Raw genomic sequence first — 22875 nt, forward strand, 5'->3', positions numbered from 1 at the left:
ACAATTACTCGCATTGCCCAGCGAAGGCAGGGGCAGCACAGCCAGCGATACCAGCAGCATCCCACTTCAGAGGGACCAAGGCTGGCACCACGAACCCTCCCAAAGCCTGGAGAAGTTCCAGAGCCCTGGCTGCCACGGGGAGGACAAGTGCCTTTGATCTCAGAAGCAGCGCTCCAGACTGACCTCTGCTCTGAGGGGGCACATCTCACAGCCCTGATGTTCCCGTTGCTTTCAGCTTGCCGTGTCTTCAGACCAGGGAGGAGAGAGTCAGCGCAGTGGTGCTGCCAGAAGGGCAGTGCAGCTCTGTGCCACCCAGCCAAGGTCTCCGGCTTCCCAGCACAATGGGTGGTGACAGAGCAATGCAGAGACAGAGCAGCAGAGGAGAATTACACGTCGCCAGACACCCATTGCACTCTCGCAGCCTGTCAGGAGAGCAAAGGCACGGGCCAGGGGAAAAGGTAGGTCAGTGACGGGACAGGAGGAAACATCAAGAGAGGAAGGAGAGAGTGATCTTCAGAGCATGGCAGGAAAGGCACAAGAGAGGAAACATCGCCCGTCTGCCCAAACCCTTGTTGGCTAGAGTATAGTACAATACTTTTCAAAAGCCGTCCGTGTGTCTTTCTCCAGCATTTCTCGCGTGTAACACGGAGCATCTTTGTTCTTCTTTACCATCGCATCAATAATTTTAATGAGGTCTGCAACCTGCTGTTTCCTTGTCTGCTCTGCTGCTATGTTGCTGAAAGCAATGTACCTATTTCCACATTTTCCTGCCATCCCGCTGATGAATTTGTTTGATTCCACAAAATCATGGATATCATCTGGACTCCCAAGTTCTTCTGCTCGGGTGAATAACAGGATCGTGTACTTCTGTGCTTCAGTATGGAAAATCTTTGTCACCCACTCAGCCACTTCCACCTCTTCTTTACTGATGTGGGCCAGTTGCATCACCAGGATGATAGCATGCACCCCTCCATAGAAGTGACGAAGAGCATTTCCAATCAGTTCAGCTGTTTCCTTATTGGCTCTCTGGGTGTCAAAAAGGCCAGGAGTGTCGATAACGGCAATTTCTCTTCCACGGAATGAGGCAGTGGCTGAACTGTAGCTCTTGGTCACTGAATCTGCTGACACCATAGATTCAAATGCTTTCTTCCCAAGGATGGTGTTCCCTGTCGCACTCTTCCCACTTCCAGTTTTGCCCACGAGCAGGATGTTCAGCTTGGGTCCTGGGGGAACAACCAGAGACACGTGTCTGAACCCCACAGCCCTGTGGTGCCGGGACATCCCCTGCACGCCATGCTCCCAGAGGTGACAAGGAAAGGCTTTTTACTGCAAAAACACGGGAATTAGGGTTAGCGGCCCCAGCAGCGGTCCCCAGGGACCATCAGGAGCAACACGAGGAACCCCAGAGGAGTATGGACAAGGTTGCCTCAGAGGGCCAGCACCCAGACCTCTTCCAAAGGCAGAAAGAGAAAGTAGAAGTGCATGTGGCAGCCCCCCAGCAGCCCAGGAATGCACAGAGTGCTCAAACGGCCAGACTGAAGCACTCCCTTTACAAGAAGTCACATGTTGAGCAAAAAACACCCACTGGATTCTGTGGTGGATCACCCCAGGCCCTCGGCCTGCCCTGTACGGCCCCAGCAGGGCCAGAGCTGGCTCAGGCACACAGATAGCGAGGTTTTGGGGCAGGATTTTGCACCCTGCGCTGTGCCTCAGGCTGTAACCAAGGGCTGCTGCCCCATCTGCCCTGAGCCTGGCACAGCACAGCCTAAGGAGTGGGAAGAGGAGAGGCAGCCTCGGGAAATCCTCGAGCCCGTGGCCTCCCCAGAGGGCCCGTGCACCGCGTGCACAAGCGTGCGTGAGGCTGCACGAGGACGCAAACCCAGCCTCACCCTCAGCAGCACTGCACCCAGCTGACTGAATGAGGAGGCTGCTAAAGGAGAAGGCTGTGGGGAGACCTCACAGTGGCCCTCGGTGCCTGCAGGGGCTGCAGGAGGGCTGGGAGGGAGTCTTGGGCAGGGGGTGTAGGGATAGGACACAGGGTGATGGCTCTAAGGTAGAAGAGGGCAGATTTAGGTTAGAAATTCAAAATCTTTCACAGTGAGGGATTTGAGGCCTGGCGCAGGCTGCCCCCAGGATCTGTGGGTGCCCCATCCCTGGCAGTGCCCAAGGCCAGGCTGGATGGGGCTGGCGGCAGCCACTCTGTGGCTCTGTGACCATGGGACTCTAAGCTGCTGCGTGCAGTGGGTAAGGCGCTCACCTTCCATCTTAGCATCTGCCATTTTGAGCCCACTCCGAGGGGAAGCCTGAAAGAAGAATAAGGGATTTTGAGCGAGGTTTGCCAAAGTCTCCCGTGCTCCCCCCACGACAGTAACAAGGCCGATGATGGTCACCAGGCCGTCGGGTCGCTAACACACCTGTTGTGTGCATGCTGCCTGCTGTGTGTGCATGCAGGAAGTGGTTGTATAGCCAAGGGTAAACGCACGCACGCACGCACCCACAAGATGGCTGCGCACCCCGTGAGGCAGAGAGCAGCGTTTGGCAGCCCCGCACCCCGTGCCAAGGGCAGGGCACGTTTCTGCCAGCCCCGCACAGCCCAGGAGCAGGGGCCGCAGGAGCAGGGGAGCGTGGCTGGGCCTCGCTGCACCGTGGTGGCAGATGGGGACAGCCCGGGCAAGGGCTGCTCCTCCTCAGCTTGGGAGGGGATCCCGATGCCTTGGGGAACGAGGAGCTGGCAGGGGAACTCAGCTCGGTCACTGGCAACCCTTGCAGTGCTTTGGGAAACCTGCCGAGCTCACAGAGGATGTGCACAGCTACCAACTGGAGCAGGGGCCTCCCCCCAGAATCGCCGTCAGTTCAGTGCCCTCATCTGCCCCTGTTTCAGCTCTGGACTCTGCCTCGAGTGATTTCAGCAAGATAAACTGCTCCAAAACTAAGCACAGACTATACACTACTCGAAGTAAACTCAAATCACGTCACTAAATAATTCAGTCATTACTGGAGGAATTACTCCATCCACAGCAAAGCCACACCAATTCTCGGCTGTCTTTCCTCTGCCTCCCTGCCAGCTAGCTCAGGCTTAGCAGTTCCTAAAGTACCCCCAAATGCCGAGACCCTTCAGAGCCACCCCGTGCACAGACCGCTCACTTCGCATGGCTCCAGCAGCGGCTGCTGTGCTTGCCTCTTACCTCGTCAGGTCGCAGTGCTTGGGCCAGGTGCAATACAGTTCACGTCTTGCCCCTGACCGTGTCCTCAGCTCTCTGCTTTCTGTTCCTTGCCAGCACGAGAACGATGCTTTATCACCTAACCACACGTGGCAGCCCCAGCCCAGGCAGACAATCCACCCAGACCCATGGGTACCCACGCCCTTCATTTGAGCTGAGAGATGCTCGTGCCCTGCCGAGCCCTGGGTTGCACCAACCAGCCTCCGTTTGAGCCTCCGGGGCTCGGCATCACGGTAAGAAAGAGATGTGCAATGAAACAACTAGAACCCGTGTCAGCTGGGAAATCCCACAACAGAACCGGCATGAAGAACAAACCACAGCTAAAACAAAAAGCTGGGACAGGTACTACATTTTAACACCCCCAAGAAGACTGTTCTGTCCACAAAACAAGCAAAAAATTAAGAATGGCTTCAGTAATCAGAAGGTATGTGAAAGGTTCATATGGCACGCTTAGGGGGAAATATATTTAAAAACTTGATTGTAACTTAAATGAGTCAATTTCTTCCTAGAAACTTTAAGGCAGGTCAGAGAACTTTTTCACCCTTTTGATATTCCTATGGTGCAGACACCCTTGTGAAGTTAACACTCCTGTGAGGACCCAGCGAGTGCTACCAGAACAGACACTCCTGAAGACAAGGAGTTTGTTAAATCACCCTTACAGAAATGCAATCAGGATTTCCATTCTCCAGGGACTTTCTGTTCTCACTTGGAAACAAATACTGGCTGAACTTTACTTAAGGAAGTAATAACCCCCTCCCTGAAAGCAGGCATTACAACCTTTTTTTCTTTGTTCTCCCTGGAATGACAGTAGCAGCATTTCAGACAACTCACCAGAGGTACCTGTGCGCTTTTGTCCCCAAGTCTGAACTTTGCAGCTTCTGACGGTGACAGGTCTTCTTCTGTAGGTGCAGTGGCTGAAGTGTGGCAGCTGCCTGTGAAGTTCGGCAGCATTTAGCGGGAGCGGGAGTAGGAGGGGATTTCGGTGACATGCAAACCAGCTCTGTTGAACAAATGACCGTGTATGAGCTGGTTAGGAGCTAGATCATGTGCAAAGTCATTGGTCGCCAAGAACAGAAACAGAAAGTTTCTGAACTGAGCAAGTAAGGCAAAAAACGCTCCTCCCAATGAAGGGCGTTTTAGTTTGTATACTTCTCACCACCGCTCCTTTCTCACAAACAAACCGTCCGCGCTGTCTTCCTCCCCCAGACAAGAGCAGGGCTCATCAGGCTCAGGAGGCTTTTCCTGGAGCCAGGCTGGGTGTTATAAATGAAGTCTCAACTCTGAATTTAGTAACGTAAAAGAATATTTATAAAAGGCAAGTAAACAGCGCTGGGTGCGCGGGGAGTCTATGCTCTACCAACACGCACACACGAACATCAAACATTCTAAATACATGTATACAGAACGTTGCTTTACATAATAACCCGAGTATGCCTATACATACATACAATCAGGATAGGTAACCAAGTAAACGATCCTTTAAGTTCAATAACTTAACAGTCTCCATTTTCCGTTCCTTTTGAACAATGTCTTGCTTTAAGTTGTCTCCTTTTCAAGGCAATAGGCCTGGGTCAAAAGGCACATCCAGGTCAACAGGGGGTGTAACAGCAAAGGCCTTTGATGGCTGTAGCAGCAGAGGGGCCCATGGTAATGGCGTAGCAGTCAGATCACTAAAGGAGCCCGCAGCTCCCTCACTATCTAGCAAGCCACATGCTTCTGACTGTGGTCCCACAGGGCTCTTTAAGGCCTCAGAGATTGCTCACCAGCTGCCGAGCAATCCCACTGCAACCTTGTCGTTTTTAGTTGCAAAGTCCCACACCTTCACCTCAGTTTGGTCCCATATTTCAGGCTCATAAACTGTCCCATTGTTAATAAGGAGAATAAGCTGTAAGATTACCAGGACAGCCTTTGTTCCTAAGGACAGATTCCACATAATGCACAACTGCTTACCAGCGAGAGGCAGTTGTGTGCACAGGTCCGCTTCTCTCAGCTCGAGCTTCTCTCCAGCTCCAGTGCACCTGTTTCCAGCAACTTTCTGTACGAGCTTCTCTGAGCGGTTCGCTGAGTCTGGCTGAACTTATCTTCATGAGGCAATCAATGTGCCTGCTCCCGTCCTGGTCTCCATTCTGCCAGTTTTTAAATGTATGGGGTGGCTGCGCCTCCAGCACCAAGGGTGCTGGAAAACGCTCCCGTTGCCCACGAGAGCACATGGTGAATCCCGAGGTCCATCTAGTGGCTGCTCCTCGGAGGCAGAGCTGTGGCAATCACGATGTTGGGGACCCCTGGAAGGTGGGCATGGGGTGAGATGGGAAGAAGAACGAGCACCCATTAAACGCCTTCCCCCCGGAGCCGGGGCTGGAGCTCTGCACTGCTGGGACGCTCCCGTCCCCTGCCACCCCCACGCAGTCACGGTCCCACTGCGGCATGAACAACGAGCAGCCACACAGCAGGGACTGCAGGCAGACGGGGCTAGAGGTGTAAGCAGGAAACCTCTGGCCCAATTCCTGCTGCTGACGGAGGGGGAGGATGACCGGAACATTTCCACCACCTCCATCATAACCGGACGATGCTGCAAAAACATCCCCAGGTGGGGAGATGACCACAATCCGTGTAAGCCCTACCAGAAAAGAAGTAACCAGAAAACTTGGTGGAGGAGGTAGAGGGCTCTGTGTTCATGTATGTACCGCCATCCTGACCCAAAACAGAACACCAGTGTTATAAACCAGGTCTCAATTCAATCTGAATTTTGTAATATTTATAAAACAAATATTTCTAAAAGGTATAAAAGCTATAAAAGGATAAAAAGGTATAAAAGGCAAGTAAACAGCGCTGGGTGTGCGGGGAGTCTACACTCCACCAACACGCACACACAAACATCAAACATTCTAAATATACAGAACATTGCTTTACACACTAAACACAAGTATGCCTATACATATGTACAATCAGGAAAGGTAACAAACAATCCTTTAAGTTCCATAACTTAACAGTCTCCATATTCCATTCTACAGGCCTTATGTATCCCGTTCTTCCCAGATCAAAAGATCAAAGAAAAGCATATCCAAAGATCAAAAGATCAAAGAAAAGCATATCCATCTCCTTGTGAAGGCCAAGAGGCCTGGGTCAAAAGGCACGTCCAGGTCAACAGGGGGCGTAACAGCAAAGGCCTTCGATGGCTGCAGCAGCAGAGGGGCCCATGGCATAGCAGTCGGATCAGTAAAGGAGCCCACAGCTCCCTCAGTATCTAGCAAGCCCCACGTTTCTGACTGTGGCTCCACATGGCTCTTTAAGGCCTCAGAGACTGCTCGCCAGGTGCCGAGCAATCCCACCGCAACCTTGTCGTTTTTAGTTGCAGAGTCCCACACCTTCACCTCAGTTTGGTCCCATATTTCAGGCTCATAAGCTGTCCGATTGTTAATAAGGAGAATAAGCTGTAAGGTTACCAGGAGAGTCTTTGTTCCTAAGGACGTATGATTCCCCATAATGTGCAGCTGCTTACCAGCGAGGGGCAGTTGTGTGCACAGGTCCGCTTCTCTCAGCTCGAGCTTCTCTCCAGCTCCAGTGCACCTGTTTCCAGCAACTTTCTGTACGAGCTTCTCTGAGCGGTTTGCTGAGTCTGGCCGAACCTATCTTCATGAGGCAATCAATGTGCCTGCTCCCGTCCTGGTCTCCATTCTGCCAGCCTGTTCCTCTTCACTTCTTTTTCCTGCTTCTTTATTGATGTAACTTCATGTTGCCTTCTTTTTTTTTATCTTGAGGGCAGGCTCCCCTCTTATAGCCTTCTCTCCACAGCAGTTCTTTTCCAAACAACTTTTCATTGGTCAGACAACTTTGAATGTAACAACAACAGCAAGCACACAGAAACATCCATGCCTTAACAGCTGGAGAACAAGAGAACCAGCTGGAGAACAAGAAACCCCAGACTGCATGGAGTCTCCTGAACCACCCTTCTTTGGTCCCTCTAAACTCTTTTATATTCCTGATGGCCTCGGCGTTAAGAGTCTAATGTTATCTCAGTCACAGGGTTTTCCAACCCCCATGGCCACATTCCAAAATCTCCCCCTTCTTTATTAATATCAACCATTTTCTTGATATGAATTACCACTCCATATATAACACCAGTGTCCACACATGAGACACAGAATGTACCTGGCAGCATGGCACTTCTGGGCAGATGAATCACAGAGTGAATCCTACAATGGTTTGGGTTGGAAGGGACCTCAAAAATTAGGTTTCAGTGTTTAATTTTGAACCAGTTTCTCTTGGTGCAATCGCTCCAGGGAGTGCCCAGAGCTGGCGTAGGGGCAGGAGATGAGGCAGCTGCCACCTGCATTACAGTCAGGGGCTGGGACGGACCCTGCTCACCACTCAGGGCTATCCTATCCCTACACCCTCCCACCCAAGAGTGCCTCCCCAGCCCTCCTGCACCCCCTGCAGGCCCTGAAGGCTGCTGTGAGGTCTCCCCTAGGCCTTCTCCTCTCCAGGCTGAGTGTTATAAGTTTACCAGATGGTATTCAGCCACTGTGTGATGGGTATACATATACTCTTCAGTGTGGTATAGAATCCTTGGTATAATGACCACCTGTACACAAAAATCATGAGATGTGTTAAACAATTTTAAAGATAGGTAAGGAGTGACTCCCAACAATGAACATACCTACCTAGTGTTATTTGCAGGAATTAACCATTTGTGTGTTTGGTACATTTTTTTTTCAGTGGCATGGCACAGATAATTTTTATCTCTTGGAACTGTGCCAATACATTTACCTTTTCCCGTAATTTGGGTCAAAGTTATCCCGATTTCCTGACCCCAACTGCACTTGGAAGAATTTGAATATGGGGGCTTAACACTTACACATAGCCAGCACCCTTCAGTTATCTCCTCGGGTACAACCCCTTTCTTTTTTCACAATACTTGGAAGCCGTGTGGGAAAGGATAACTCTGTCAACTTATTAGAAAACACTGTAGTAGGTTGGGCAGTCCCAGGTATCTTTACAGTCTGGACAACCAAACCTTCCCCTATTAACTCTTTATTAGGCCCGACTACCTTGGAAGTCTCGGGTTTTTCCTTCTTTATTAGTATGAGTCCTCCCCTATCTGTTCCGTGTTCGTAAAATCTGACATGTTTCCTAGTACCCAGCTAGTATCGTCCAAGTTTGTTATATTTATATATAGAACCTTGCATATTTCTTTATTTCCGTGGAAGGTTCCTGTATACCCTATACCATGCCCTCGCCACCTGTAACAAGGATCCAATTGTCAGTTACAACCTTACAGCCCATATCCCACTTGTAAGAATTTATCCCGACCAGCCCCGAGTGTCCAGTCTGTAGCAATGGTTTCACACCCCTGGTATGCACAATAATACATGTTCAGGCGTTTACAGTACCCCTTTCCCGGGTTAGAACTTGGGCTGAAATAAAATCCCATATATTCCCAGCATCGGGGCCTCGAGATCAGCTGACATAGTGTAGAAGTAAAGCTTGGCCCCCCGATGTTATCTGGGTTGCAATAACCTGTTGATCTTCGAATCGACTTAAAGTCCATTTAAAAGGTTGGTGGGGGTGGTGTTGAGTCGCTATGCAGGATGAAATCACTGCGAGAACCCCCAAATACCGATAGGAATGGCTGAGGCCCATTTCTTTCCCCACTTATTCACTCCTCTGCCTCACTCGTCAGTTGGGTTGCAGCCAACTACGAGGTTTTAGTTCTTCTGGGCAGCAGCAGTGTTCTTCAGGGGAGAGCCTCTACCTTAACCCACAGTACCTATTGAGTTCGTCACAATGTGAGCTTCAGGTCTTTGTTTCCTGGAGCGATCTCCCACTTCTCGTCACAGATGGGTCCATCCTTTCTCCGCAGTCCGGACGACTGTTTCTGTAGTAAGCAAAACAACATAGGGGCCTTCCCCATCGTGGTGTTAAAACAAAAGTCTCTTTCCAAGTCTTAATTAGAATTGAGGGTGATCAAGTGGCAATTCCAAGTCATAGGGCATACCATATAGCATTTCAAAAGGAGAAATTCCTACATCAGTTCTGGGCTGCGTCCATATGTTTAACAGTGCAAGGGGTAAGCATTTTACCCAACAAGCCTTAGTTTCCAGCATAAGTTTTGTTAATTGTTTCTTAATTTCACCATTCATTCTCTCTACCTTTCCAGAAGAGGAGGGGTGCCAGGGGCTGTGAAAATCCCACTCAATCTCTAAGGCCTGCTTTAATCCTTGCAGTAAAGCTTTACACCCATTCAGTCACGTGGTCAATTAGGACAAACAAGTAACTCAGTAAAGTCTACCTGTATGCTTTGGAAAGGTCAAAGCCCTGGCTCCCGTCCCCCTCTAGATAGGTTACAGAAGACCTTTTTATTTACCCTTTGACATATAGTACATCCTCTGCATGTGTGCTTCCCTAAAGTATATATTCCTACACAGACATGCTTTCTTAGAACAACATCACACATTGCTTGCACCTCCCAATGACTCTTCTGATGTAAAACAGTTAATATTTGCCTCATCATCACTTTATTCAGCATTTCTCTCCCATCACGGAGTATCGATTTTCCTTAAAATGATCCACATATTTGTAAATTTAATACCTCCTTGGGAGGTTGTAATTGCTCCAAAATCTTTTTTAGAATTTACCCAAATAGATAGGTGGCCCTGTAAACCCCTGAGGTAAAATTGTCCACCTATATTGTTGCTTCCGCCCCCATTTCAGGGTCTTTCCAGTCAGAGGTGAATATACATGTATGTTTGCTCTCAGGGCCAGAGAGCACTCCATTCATAACACTGTTATTCCAGTCTAACAATTTACTATTTGAATGCCCAATTTAATCATCAAATCCCTTCCCAACAAGTTAGTCTCTGCCTTGGATACATACAATAATTGCCCAGTAATCATTTTATCCCCTGGTCTCAGCTTGGTATTCCCCAAAAGTGGCACTGTTATCCCAGTCCCTTCTACCCCTATCACATTTAGGGTTTCATTAGTTAATTTAATCCCTGATACTTTACAAGTCAGTAATGACTTAGCTGCCCCAGTGTATTGGGTTTGATGGCAAGGTTCGGGGGGGGGGGTGTGAGAGGTGTGGGGGTGGGAAACTGCAGTGAGAAAACTGCCCCCGTGAGAAAAACCCAGAAACCTCCCCATGGCAGATAAGGGACAATTTCATCTGACCCCAAAGGGGCCCACTGCTGCCCAGAGCCAAGCCATAACAACACAGTCCGTGCCTCTGTGAGAGCACATCCACGAAAACAAACAAAGAAACAAACAAAAACCTGCTGCTCAACAGCAGTTGGGAGAGCGAGAAACCCCCCCGCAGACACCAAAGTCAGTGCAGAAGGAGGGGGAGGAGGCGCTCCAGGTGCTGAAGCCGAAACCCCCTGCGGCCGCTGGAGAGGCCCCGGTGGAGCAGGCTGTTCCCCCACCGTCCCCCTCCCCGATGCTTGGGAAAATGACCAAACACCACAGCAAATATGCAAATATACCAAAACTTCTAGACTGTTACTTAGATAATGCCTACATCACCTTTCCCTGCTCATTCATTTTCAAACAGCTCTATTAAATACTACATGCCACACCTTTAACACCTTCAGCAACCCTTTTAACACTTCCTTTATCTTTCTCCAGCCCGTACTTTTCTAATACCAGCACCAAAGGCTCAGTCAGAGTCCAACTTAATTCCATACCTTTTCCCTCCAAGATACTGAAACAACATATCAATCAATATACCATATTTCATCCCATTTTCCTTCTTTCCACAAAAACAACATTGACTGTAAGATGGTGTTGTAATTAGTAGTTCCATTTAGGGGCCACTCCGCTCCATCCTCTAGTTTATAAAGTGGCCACCATTGATTACAATATTTGATAAGAGTTCTTTACTTTCTGTACCCTCTCACCCCACTATATCCCTCCAATGTGTTAGTATACATCCTAGGGCGCTTTTCCTTGGGATTTCTTTGCTTTGAACTTTTCCTATTGTAATCTACAGTGGTTAATATTCCACTGTTTTCCTAGAAGCTCTTTACTAGTCAATCCCAATCCCTCCAAAATCCACAATATATAGATACACAAGTAAAATCAGACCACTGTAAATTAACTGCCTGTTGACAATTACACTGAGGACATTTAAACCTGATGAGCTGATAATATGCCTGGGCAAATTTTGTTCCCTTAGACATACACCTCAATGGCAGTTCTTATATTTATATATTTACATATTAACATATGTATAAAAGAATACTTTAACAAAAATGCCTGGGCTTTTATATATACAATATACAATGTACAGTTATTATTCCAGTTAGAATTATTCCTCAGCAGCTGGAAACATTATGCCAGTTGCCCTTAAAGCTCGCTTACCCTCCTCCTGTCCTTTTCTTAAAATCTCGGGCATCCCCGGAGTTAATGGGGATGGCCACATATTACGTTCCTGGCTGGGGTCCCCCCATTGCTATTTCTCGTAAGGGATATAATCCCTCCCTTAAAGCAGATTTCTGATTTCTTGCCCTGCTTCTGGTTACCGGCCCCTGTGTTTCATGATCCAATTCCAATTCTCCTGGGTTAGCTAATTCGTGGAGTCCATTAAGGACGGGAGCCGTTGATGCAGTCGGTGGAATATAGGGCGGGGGCAGTGTTGAGACTTCCAAGTCCTTTCTCTTTTTATCCTGCCCTCCTTTTTCTTTTAGAGGATATAGATGCATCCTCGTATCTGAATTTATCCAGAGGTGCGCATATTCACTTTCTTCCAAACTAAAGGGTTCCTATGAGTTTACATAAATATTTAGGGCCTGACAAACCCAATCTTCAAAGGACCCAAATACAGGCCAGTAAAGGTGGTCTCCTTGAATCTGTTTACCACCCCAAACTTCAACACAATAATGTATCATTTTTACTTTATTCCTTCCCCGCCTAAAAGGGGAATCCTGCCAATTTTTAATCATTAATGCCAGGTTAACCTAACATCAGACGTTACCCCACCCATGGGACCAGAAGGCTTACTCTTCTTCTGTCCCATCTTCCGGAACACCTTCACACACACACACATGGATCACTTCCCCCTTTTCGTGGCCCAGTCCCTCGCGGGATGTGGGAACCGCACTACCGAGGGGTCCACACTCGCTTCGTCCACAATTGGACGTCTCGTTTGTTGTGTTCCAGGATACCCAACCCCAACCGAACGGATCACCGGCCTATACTTACCCACCCCGTGGGTCTTCGTTCGGGCTTCGTGCACAAAGGTTGCCTGGGGTTTACCGGTTTTATTTGCTTGTGTCTAATTTTGGGTTCGTCGGTGAAGGATTTGAATGAAAGTAGTCCTAGCGAAGGCCGCTGAAATCAGCGGGGCGCCCCCTCCGAAGGTCTTTCAATCAGATTGCCTTCATCCGAGTCACGGCACCAAATTGTTATATGTTAGACCACACAATTTACTGGTCTCTTGAAATTATTTTATTAATCAAGTAAGCAGACACAAGCAAAACAGCGCTGGGCGGCTGAGGAGTCTCCGCTCCACCACGGCACGCAACTTCCCCTTTCCAGTGTCGTTGTTTTATAGCATTGAAGTTCCGGCTTGTCGAGACCTGTCGAGACCTGTCAAGACCTGTCCTGAGACTGCACAGTCTGTTGTTGGGGGTTGTTATTCTTCCTCCGGTGATCATGCGTTGTGCTTATGTTCAGGTGGGGGCAAAACAGGATGTCTTGCGGTGGGTGGGTGGTATCTTACAAAATCTTTCTTTTAACAAGGATGTTCACCCAACCCCCCTTCCCCATTTGTCCCCATGTTACAATGCCGTGAGTTGTTCGCGTTGTCCCCATGAGATGCTCACAGCCACCAGGAAGTGACAGCGGAGATGGCCGGTGTCAGCCTGCAGAACTGTGCTCATGCCACAAGGGCAGCACCGGCTCCTCCCACACCAGCCCCCAGCTTGGTTTCGATTCTGTGCAGCCCTGGAGGTTCAGACAGCTCTAACGCTACCTCCTGTACTTCCTCCAGAAACAGTCCGGCCTCAGAGTTATTTAACTCCCGCGATGATCTGTGCTTAGTTTTCAAGCAGTTCCTGCTGCTGGTGGGACTGGAGGCAGAGCCCTGACAGAAGAAGGGGCAGGAGACGAGGCAGCTGCAGCCTGCACCGCGGTCAGGGGCTAGGATTTCCCGAGGCTGCCTCTCCTCTTCCCACTCCTTAGGCTGTGCTGTGCCAGGCTCAGGGCAGATGGGGCAGCAGCCGCTGGTTACAGCCGGAGGCACAGCACAGGGTGCAAAGTCCTGCCCCAAAACCTCGCTATCTGTGTGCCTGAGCCAGCTCTGGCCCTGCTGGGGCCGTGCAGGGCAGGCCGATAGCCTGCGGTGATCCACCACAGAATCCAGTGAGTGTTTTTTGCTCAACATGTGACTTCTTGTAAAGGGAGTGCTTCAGCCCAGCCATTTGAGCACTCCGTGCATTCCTGGGCTGCTGGGGGGCTGCCACATGCACTTCTACTTTCTTTTTCTGCCTTCATGCTGCTCCTGATGGTCCCCGGGGACTGCTGCTGGGGCCTTGGGGCAGTGGGCTGCCCACACCGTGGTGTCGAGGCCTGGCGGGGAAGCCAGAGCTAGTCTTGGGGCTAGGGGGGCACACCGACAGCTGTCTGACACCGAGCCCAGACGAGCTGCTCCCGGCTCTGCGCAGGCTGCATTAGAGTTGAAGCTGCCCAGCAGCATGGGGGACAATAAAAAAGGCTTTTTGAAGTAGATTAATGGGAAAAGGAGGAGCAGAGCAAACGTTGGTCTGATAGATGATGAGCACGGTCGCCTCACAATGAGGGACATATTCAAAGCAGAGACATTGAACGCATTTTTCACCTCTGCCTCTGTCTTGAACACCAATGATGGGCTCTGAGGCCCCAGCTACCCACAGCTGGGGGATGGCGAGAGCCAGCATGACAAATTCCCAGTTAACCCTCAACCTGTGCAGACTGGCTGCTCCACATGGATGCATACAAGCCAATGGGGCCTGATGGGATTCGTCCCAAAGTCCTCTGAGAACTAGCTGGTGTCAGCTAGATCATTGTCATTGCCATTCAACAATATGAAGTTTAACAAGAGTTTGACATTTTTGGTCTGTTCTCCCACGTGCCTGGTGACAGGACGAGGGGGAATGGGCTTAAGTTGAGCCAGGGGAGTTTTAGGTTAGATATTAGGAAGAACTTCTTCACTGAAAGGGTTGTGAGACATTGGAACAGGCTGCCCAGGGAAGTGGTGGAGTCACCATCCCTGGAGGTCTTTAAAAGACGTTTAGATTTAGAGCTCAGTGATATGGTTTAGTGGAGGACTGGTTAGTGGTAGATCAGAGAATGGACTGGGTGATCCTGGAGGGCTCTTCCAGTCTAGATGGTTCTGGGATTCTGTGATTCCTCTCATCATGCAGAGGGATGGGGACAGCCAGGAGTCAGCACTGGATGCCTTCAGGACACGCTGGGATGGTTTTAGGATAGCAATAATACTGCTTATGCCACTGGAGGTCACTGGTACATTTACACACACGGATACCCATACAGCACTACCTACAACGCAGCTATTACACTCACTCTGGCATTTCCTCCAGTAACAATTCAACCTCAGAGTTATTTAATTGAAGAGATGCATGGTCTGTGTTTAGCTCTGAAGCAGTTTCTCTCGCTGTGATCGCTTGAAGAAGAGGTCAGCCTGGCGTTCTGGGATTCCTCCCCCTTCCTAGGCTGCTTTCCGCAGCCTTTCTGGGTGGGAGAAGAACCTGGGGTGAGTCAGGCAGCCCCCTCCGAGCACTCCCCCAGCCCCACGCTCAGGTATGGCCACAGAGCTTCCCCTGCCTGCTGCACTCGCCTGGCAAGCAGTGAGACCTCGCGCCCTTGCACAGCTCATGGCCACCACCAAACACCAGCCTGGGGGGAGCTGCAGCTTGGGCCTGATCCTGAATGCACCTGGACCATTCTCCACCCTCCCAAACGGCTGTTTCAGCACTGCGGGTCACAGTGCACTGAAGGGCGCCTCTCCACACAGCAAGGCTCAGCATTTATGGGCATTTATTAGCATTTATTAGCATTTATTAGGTGAGCACTTATTAGATGAGCTTCTGTAGACCCAGCGATCACATACAATTACTCGCATTGCCCAGCGAAGGCAGGGGCAGCACAGCCAGCGACACCAGCAGCATCCCACTGCAGAGGGACCAAGGCTGGCACCACGAACCCTCCCAAAGCCCAGAGAAGTTCCTAGAGCCCTGGCTGCCACGGGGAGTACAAGTGGCTTTGATCTTGGAAGCAGTGCTCCAGGCTGACCTCTGCTCTGAGGGGGCACATCTCACAGTCCTGATGTTCCCGTTCCTTTCAGCTTGCCGTGTCTTCAGACCAGGGAGGAGAGAGTCAGCGCAGTGGTGCTGCCAGCAGGGCAGTGCAGCTCTCTGCCACCCAGCCAAGGTCTCCGGCTTCCCAGCACAATGGGTGGTGACAGAGCAATGCAGAGACAGAGCAGCAGAGGAGAATTACACGTCGCCAGACACCCATTGCACTCTCGCAGCCTGTCAGGAGAGCAAAGGCACGGGCCAGGGGAAAAGGTAGGTCAGTGATGGGACAGGAGGAAACATCAAGAGAGGAAGGAGAGAGTGACCTTCAGAGCGCAGCAGGAAAGGCACAAGAGAGGAAACATCGCCCGTCTGACCAAAGCCTTGTTGGCTAGAGTATAGTACAATACTTTTCAAAAGCCGTCCGTGTGTCTTTCTCCAGCATTTCTCGCGTGTAACACGGAGCATCTTTGTTCTTCTTTACCATCGCATCAATCATTTTAATGAGGTCTGCAACCTGCTGTTTCCTTGTCTGCTCTGCTGCTATGTTGCTGAAAGCAATGTACCTATTTCCACATTTTCCGGCCATCCCCTTGAGGTATGTGCTTGTTTCCACGAAATCGCGGATATCATCTGGACTCCCAAGATCTTCTGCTCGGGTGAATAACAGGATTGTGTACTTCTGTGCTTCAGTATGGAAAATCTTTGTCACCCACTCAGCCACTTCCACCTCTTCTTTACTGATGTGGGCCAGTTGCATCACCAGGATGATAGCATGCACCCCGTCATAGAAGTGATGAAGAGCATTTCCAATCAGTTTAGCTGTTTCCTTATTGGCTCTCTGGGTGTCAAAAAGGCCAGGAGTGTCGATAACGGCAATTTCTCTTCCACGGAATGAGGCAGTGGCTGAACTGTAGTTCTTGGTCACTGAATCTGCTGACACCATAGATTCAAATGCTTTCTTCCCAAGGATGGTGTTCCCTGTCGCACTCTTCCCACTTCCAGTTTTGCCCACGAGCAGGACGTTCAGCTTGGGTTCTGGGGGAACAACCAGAGACACGTGTCTGAACCCCACAGCCCTGTGGTGCCGGGACATCCCATGCACGCCATGCTCCCAGGGGTGACAAGGAAAGGCTTTTTACTTCAAAAACACAGGAATTAGGGTTAGCGGCCCCAGCAGAGGTCCCCAGGGACCATCAGGAGCAACATGAGGGACCCCAGGGGAGTCTGGACAAGGCTGCCTCAGAGGGCCAGCACCCAGATCTCTTCCAAAGGCAGAAAAAGAAAGTAGAAGTGCATGTGGCAGCCCCCCAGCAGCCCAGGAATGCACAGAGTGCTCAAACGGCCGGGCTGAAGCACTCTGTTTACAAGAAGTCACGTGTTGAGCAAAAAACACCCACTGGATTCTGTGGTGGATCACCCCAGGCCCTCGGCCTGCCCTGTACGGCCCCAGCAGGGCCAGAGCTGGCTCAGGCACACAGATAGCAAGGTTTTGGGGCAGGACTTTGCACCCTGCGCTGTGCCTCCAGCTGTAACCAACGGCTGCTGTCCCGTCTGCCCTGAGCCTGGCACAGCACAGCCTAAGGAGTGGGAAGAGGAGAGGCAGCCTCGGGAAATCCTCGAGCCCGTGGCCTCCCTAGAGGGCCCGTGCACCGCGTGCACAAGCGTGCGTGAGGCTGCACGAGGACGCAAACCCAGCCTCACCCTCAGCAGCACTGCACCCAGCTGACTGAATGAGGAGGCTGCTAAAGGAGAAGGCTGTTTGCACCAGGGGAGTTTTAGGTTGGATGTTAGGAAGAACTTTACCGAAAGGGTTGTTCGACATTGGAACAGGCTGCCCAGGGAAGTGGTGGAGTCACCATCCCTGGAGGTCTTTGAAAGATATTTAGCTTTAGAGCTTAGGGATAGGGGTTAGTGGGGATTGTTAGTGTTACATCAGAAGTTGGATTCGATGATCCTGAGGTCTCTTCCAAGCTAGAAATTCTGTGAAATTCTGCTGTGGGGAGACCTCACAGAGGCCCTCAGTGCCTGCAAGGGCTGCAGGAGGGCTGGAAGGGACTCTTGGGCAGGGGGTGTAGGGATAGGACACGGGGTGACGGCTTTAAGGTAGAAGAGGGTGGGTTTGGGTTAGATCCGAGGCAGAAATTCTTTACTATGAGGGTGGTGATGCCTGGTGCAGGCTGCCCCCAGGAGCTGTGGGTGCCCCATCCCTGGCAGTGCCCAAGGCCAGGCTGGATGGGGCTGGCGGCAGCCACTCTGTGGCTCTGTGACCATGGGACTCTAAGCTGCTGCACGCAGTGGGTAAGGCGCTCACCTTCCATCTTAGCATCTGCCATTTTGAGCCCACTCCGAGGGAAAGCCTGAAACAAGAATAAGGGATTTTGAGCGAGGTTTGCCAAAGTCTCCCGTGCTCCCCCCACAGTGGTAACAAGGCCGATGATGGTCACCAGGCTGTCGGGTCGCTAACACACGCGGTGTGTGTGTGCTGCCTGCTGTGTGTGCATGCAGGAAGTGGTTGTATAGCCGAGGGTAAACACACACAAGCACCCACAAGATGGCTGCACACCCCGTGAGGCAGGGAGCCCCGCACCCCGTTTGGCAGCCCCGCACCCCGTGCCAGGGGCAGGGCACGTTTCTGCCAGCCCCGCACAGCCCAGGAGCAGGGGCCGCAGGGGCAGGGGAGAGTGGCTGGGCCTCGCTGCACCGTGGTGGCAGATGGGGACAGCCCAGGCAAGGGCTGCTCCTCCTCAGCTTGGGAGGGGATCCCGATGCTTTGGGGAACGAGGAGCTGGCAGGGGAACTCAGATCGGTCACTGGCAACCCTTGCAGTGCTTTGGGAAACCTGCCGAGCTCGCAGAGGATGTGCACAGCCCCCAACTGGAGCAGGAGCCTCCCCCCAGAATCGCCGTCAGTTCAGTGCCCTCATCCGGCACCTGAACCTCCAGCCCTGAGCCTGAGCGGTGTGCGGGGTCCGTCTCAGCCCCGAGTGGTGTGCGGGGTCCGGCCCAGCCACTGATCGTGCCATGGGTGCCAGCTGTCACGTCTCCTGCCCCTGTTTCAGCTCTGGACTCTGCCTCGAGTGATTTCAGCTCTCTTAGTATTGGAGCAGATAAACTGCTCCAATACTAAGCACAGACTATACACTACTCAAAGTAAACTAAAATCATGTCACTAAATAATTCAGTCATTACTGGAGGAATTACCCCATCCACAGCAAAGCCACACCAATTCTCGGCTGTCTTTCCTCTGCCTCCCTGCCAGCTAGCTCAGGCTTAGCAGTTCCTAAAGTACCCCCAAATGCCGAGACCCTTCAGAGCCACCCGGTGCACAGACCGCTCACTTCGCATGGCTCCAGCAGCGGCTGCTGTGCTTGCCTCTTACCTCCTCAGGTCGCAGTGATCGGGCCAGGTGCAATACAGTTCACGTCTTGCCCCTGACCGTGTCCTCAGCTCTCTGCTTTCTGTTCCTTGCCAGCACGAGAACGATGCTTTATCACCTAACCACACGTGGCCGCCCCAGCCCAGGCAGACAATCCACCCAGACCCATGGGTACCCATGCCCTTCATTTGAGCTGGGAGATGCTCGTGCCCTGCCAAGCCCTGGGTTGCACCAACCAGCCTCCGTTTGAGCCTCCGGGGCTCGGCATCACGGTAAGAAACAGATGTGCAATGAAACAACTAGAACCCGTGTCAGCTGGGAAATCAAAAAACAAAAAGCTCAGACAGGTACTACATTTTAACACCCCCAAGAAGACTGTTCTGTCCACAAAACAAGCAAAAAATTAAGAATGGCTTCAGTAATCAGAAAGTATGTGAAAGGTTCATATGGCACGCTTAGGGGGAAATATATTTAAAAGCTTGATTTTAACTTAAATGAGTCAATTTCTTCCTAGAAACTTTAAGGCAGGTCAGAGAACTTTTTCACCCTTTTGATATTCCTATGGTGCAGACACCCTTGTGAAGTCAACGCTCCTGTGAGGACCCAGCGAGTGCTACCAGAACAGACACTCCTGAAGACAAGGAGTTTGTTAAATCACCCTTACAGAAATGCAATCAGGATTTCCATTCTCCAGGGACTTTCTGTTCTCACTTGGAAACAAATACTGGCTGAACTTTACTTAAGGAAGTAATAACCCCCTCCCTGAAAGCAGGCATTACAACCTTTTTTTCTTTGTTCTCCCTGGAATGACAGTAGCAGCATTTCAGACAACTCACCAGAGGTACCTGTGCGCTTTTGTCCCCAAGTCTGAACTTTGCAGCTTCTGACGGTGACAGGTCTTCTTCTGTAGGTGCAGTGGCTGAAGTGTGGCAGCTGCCTGTGAAGTTCGGCAGCATTTAGCGGGAGTGGGAGTAGGAGGGGATTTCGGTGACATGCAAACCAGCTCTGTTGAACAAATGACCGTGTATGAGCCGGTTAGGAGCTAGATCATGTGCAAAGTCATTGGTCGCCAAGAACAGAAACAGAAAGTTTCTGAACTGAGCAAGTAAGGCAAAAAAAGCTCCTCCCGATGAAGGGCGTTTTAGTTTGTATACTTCTCACCACCGCTCCTTTCTCACAAACAAACCGTCCGCGCTGTCTTCCTCCCCCAGACAAGAGCAGGGCTCATCAGGCTCAGGAGGCTTTTCCTGGAGCCAGGCTGGGTGTCCACAAACCGAAATGTAATGGCTCAGTTTTTAAATGCATGGGGTGGCTGTGCCTCCAGCACCAAGGGTGCTGGAAAACGCTCCCGTTGCCCACGAGAGCACATGGTGAATCCCGAGGTCCATCTAGTGGCTGCTCCTCGGAGGCAGAGCTGTGGCAATCACGATGTTGGGGACCCCTGGAAGGTGGGCATGGGGCGAGATGGGAAGAAGAACGAGCAGCCATTAAACGCCTTCCGCCCCGGAGCCGAGGCTGGAGCTCTGCACTGCTGGGATGCTCCCGTCCCCTGCCACCCCCACGCAGTCACGGTCCCACTGCGGCATGAACAACGAGCAGCCACACAGCAGGGACTGCAGGCAGACGGGGCTAGAGGTGTAAGCAGGAAACCTCTGGCCCAATTCCTGCAGCTGACGGAGGGGGAGGATGACCGGAACATTTCCACCCCCTCCATCGTAACCGGACAATGCTGCAAAAACATCCCCAGGTGGGGAGATGACCACAATCCGTGTAAGCCCTACCAGAAAAGAAGTAACCAGAAAACCTGGTGGAGGAGGTAGAGGGCTCTGTGTTCATGTATGTACTGCCATCCTGACCCAAAACAGAACACCAGTGTCCAGGCATGAGACACAGAATGTACCTGGCAGCATGGCACTTCTGGGCAGATGAATCACAGAGTGAATCCTACAATGGTTTGGGTTGGAAGGGACCTCAAAATTTAGGTTTCAGTGTTTAATTTTGAATCAGTTTCTCTTGGTGCAATTGCTCCAGGGAGCGCCCAGAGCTGGAGCAGGGGCAGGAGATGAGGCAGCTGCCACTTGCCTGTAGGGTCCTATTCCTACACCCCCTGCCCAAGAGTCCCTCCCCAGCTGGTTTCTGGCCCACCAGCATCCCAAGTCCTTCCCTCAGGGCTGCTCTCAATCCACTCCCCACCCAACCTTTATTTGTGCTTGGGATTGCCCCAGCCCAGCTGCAGGACATTGCCCTTGGCCTTGTTGAACCCCCTGAGGCTGGCACAGGCCCACCTCTCAGCCTGCCCAGGTCCCTCTGGATGGCATCCCGTCCCTGCAGGGTGGCAGCTGCACCACCCAGCTCAGTGTCGTCAGCAAACTTGCCGGGGGTGCCTCAATTTCACTGTCTGTGTCACTGATAAAGATGTTTAAATAGTACCGGTCCCACTACTGACCCACTCGTTACCAGTATCCACCAGGACATTGGGCCGTTGAGCACAACTCTCTGAGTACCACCACCCAGCCAATTCCTCACCCACGCAGTGCTGCACCCATCACATCCGTGTCTCTCCAGTTTAGAGACAAGGACACCAAGGGGGACAGGGCCAAATGCTTTGCACAAGCCCAGGTGGATGCTGTCAGTTGCTCTTCCTCTACCCACCAGTGCTGTAACCCTGCTGTAGAAGGCCACCAGATTTGTCAGGCACGATTTCCCCCTGGTGAAGCCATGCTGGCTGTCACCAGTCACCTCCTTGTTTGCCATGTGCCTTAGCAGAGTTTCCAGGAGGATTTGCTCCATGATCTCACCGGGCACAGTGTTGAGACTGACTGGCTTGAGCCTCCAATGTACCCTCACTTTGTAGCCTTGCTTCAGACTGCTGTGTGAATGAGCTTGGAGCTGAAGAAAGAAAAAAATTAGACAATGCAGCAGCACTGCTGAGATGGGATCTTTGAGAAAGCAAGGACTCGGGAAAGGAAGTACCACTGTGTGAATATACAAAATCCTACAGAAAGACAAGCAGGCAAGGAAGGTGGCCATGCGGATAAGGAGGTAGTCAGGAACCTCTGGGCCAAGATGTCGGCAGTGCTGACAGCCGGGGCAGGCAGCAGCTCAGCAGCTCCGAGAGTTTAATCCAGGGAGATGCAGACACCAATTTAGGAGAATTTAGGGCAGAGCAAACACCAACAACCACCTTGTGGCGAGACCTAAAGGGTCACCCAGCCTGCAGGTACGTGGAGTTTGCAGGAGTGCATTCATAGGATTCCGTAATACACAAGCACAGAGACTTTATTTTCTACAACTTCTGTTTATTACAGATGACCACAAACCACCACTAGCAAGCAGTGATTAATCACAGTGAACCACTGTGGCTAAAAAGGCAAGTAGATATAGACGGATGGATAATAAACATTACAGATCTTACAGGAAAGCAATGGTATATGCAGCATTGAGGAATCGCACCACTTAATAACGGGGGCCAGACCAAGCTCAAATAGGGTCCAATTTTAAAAAGCAGCCTTAGCAGAGATAAGCCCCCAGGAATGGGGCCCATAAAAGGGCCAGCGTTAGGTAACAGTCGCTATAGTAGTCGCTGATTCCCACTGTCTCTGGCTGTCTCCTTTTTTCAGACTGTTCTTTTCTGTCTCAGATGGGAAGTTCTTCCCCGTTCTCCTGTTTTCGATGGCATCTCAGCATGTTTCCAGTGCTCAGGATGCCAGAGGTGATGCACCCCTCAAGGCTACCTCTGGTAGTCAGATTACCTCTGTAACTGTCCCTGTCACCTTCACAAAAAACTGGTGCAGTGAGGAAGGGACAGAGGGGACAAATCAGGTGGCAGTGTTTGCTCTCACAGGACCACAGAATCGTTTAGGTTCGAGCACCACAATGTCCTTCTTGTAGCGAGGGGCCCAAAACTGAACACAGTACTCAAGGTGCGGCCTCACCAGAGCCGAGTACAGGGGGACGATCACCTCCCTAGCCCTGCTGGTCACACT

At 51.2% G+C, this 22875-nt stretch overlaps 1 protein-coding gene across 1 annotated transcript; it reads right to left on the reverse strand.

The window, feature by feature from the left end:
- Window positions 1–576: 576 nt before the first annotated feature.
- On the reverse strand, window positions 577–19816 carry LOC311207107 (GTPase IMAP family member 8-like; the record flags this gene model as incomplete). Its single annotated transcript, XM_084283006.1, has 7 exons — window positions 19726–19816; window positions 17826–17871; window positions 15922–16549; window positions 15334–15389; window positions 5591–5790; window positions 2258–2303; window positions 577–1223 (listed from the first exon to the last, which is right to left on the reverse strand). The coding sequence occupies exons 2-7, from the start codon at window positions 17845–17847 to the stop codon at window positions 577–579; spliced, it is 1599 nt and encodes a 532-aa protein (XP_084139132.1). The 5' UTR covers window positions 17848–17871; window positions 19726–19816.
- Between the last annotated feature and the right edge of the window lie 3059 nt (window positions 19817–22875).

Source organism: Netta rufina (genome assembly GCF_964035555.1).
Source record: "Netta rufina genome assembly, chromosome: 2".
Taxonomy (NCBI): domain Eukaryota; kingdom Metazoa; phylum Chordata; class Aves; order Anseriformes; family Anatidae; genus Netta; species Netta rufina.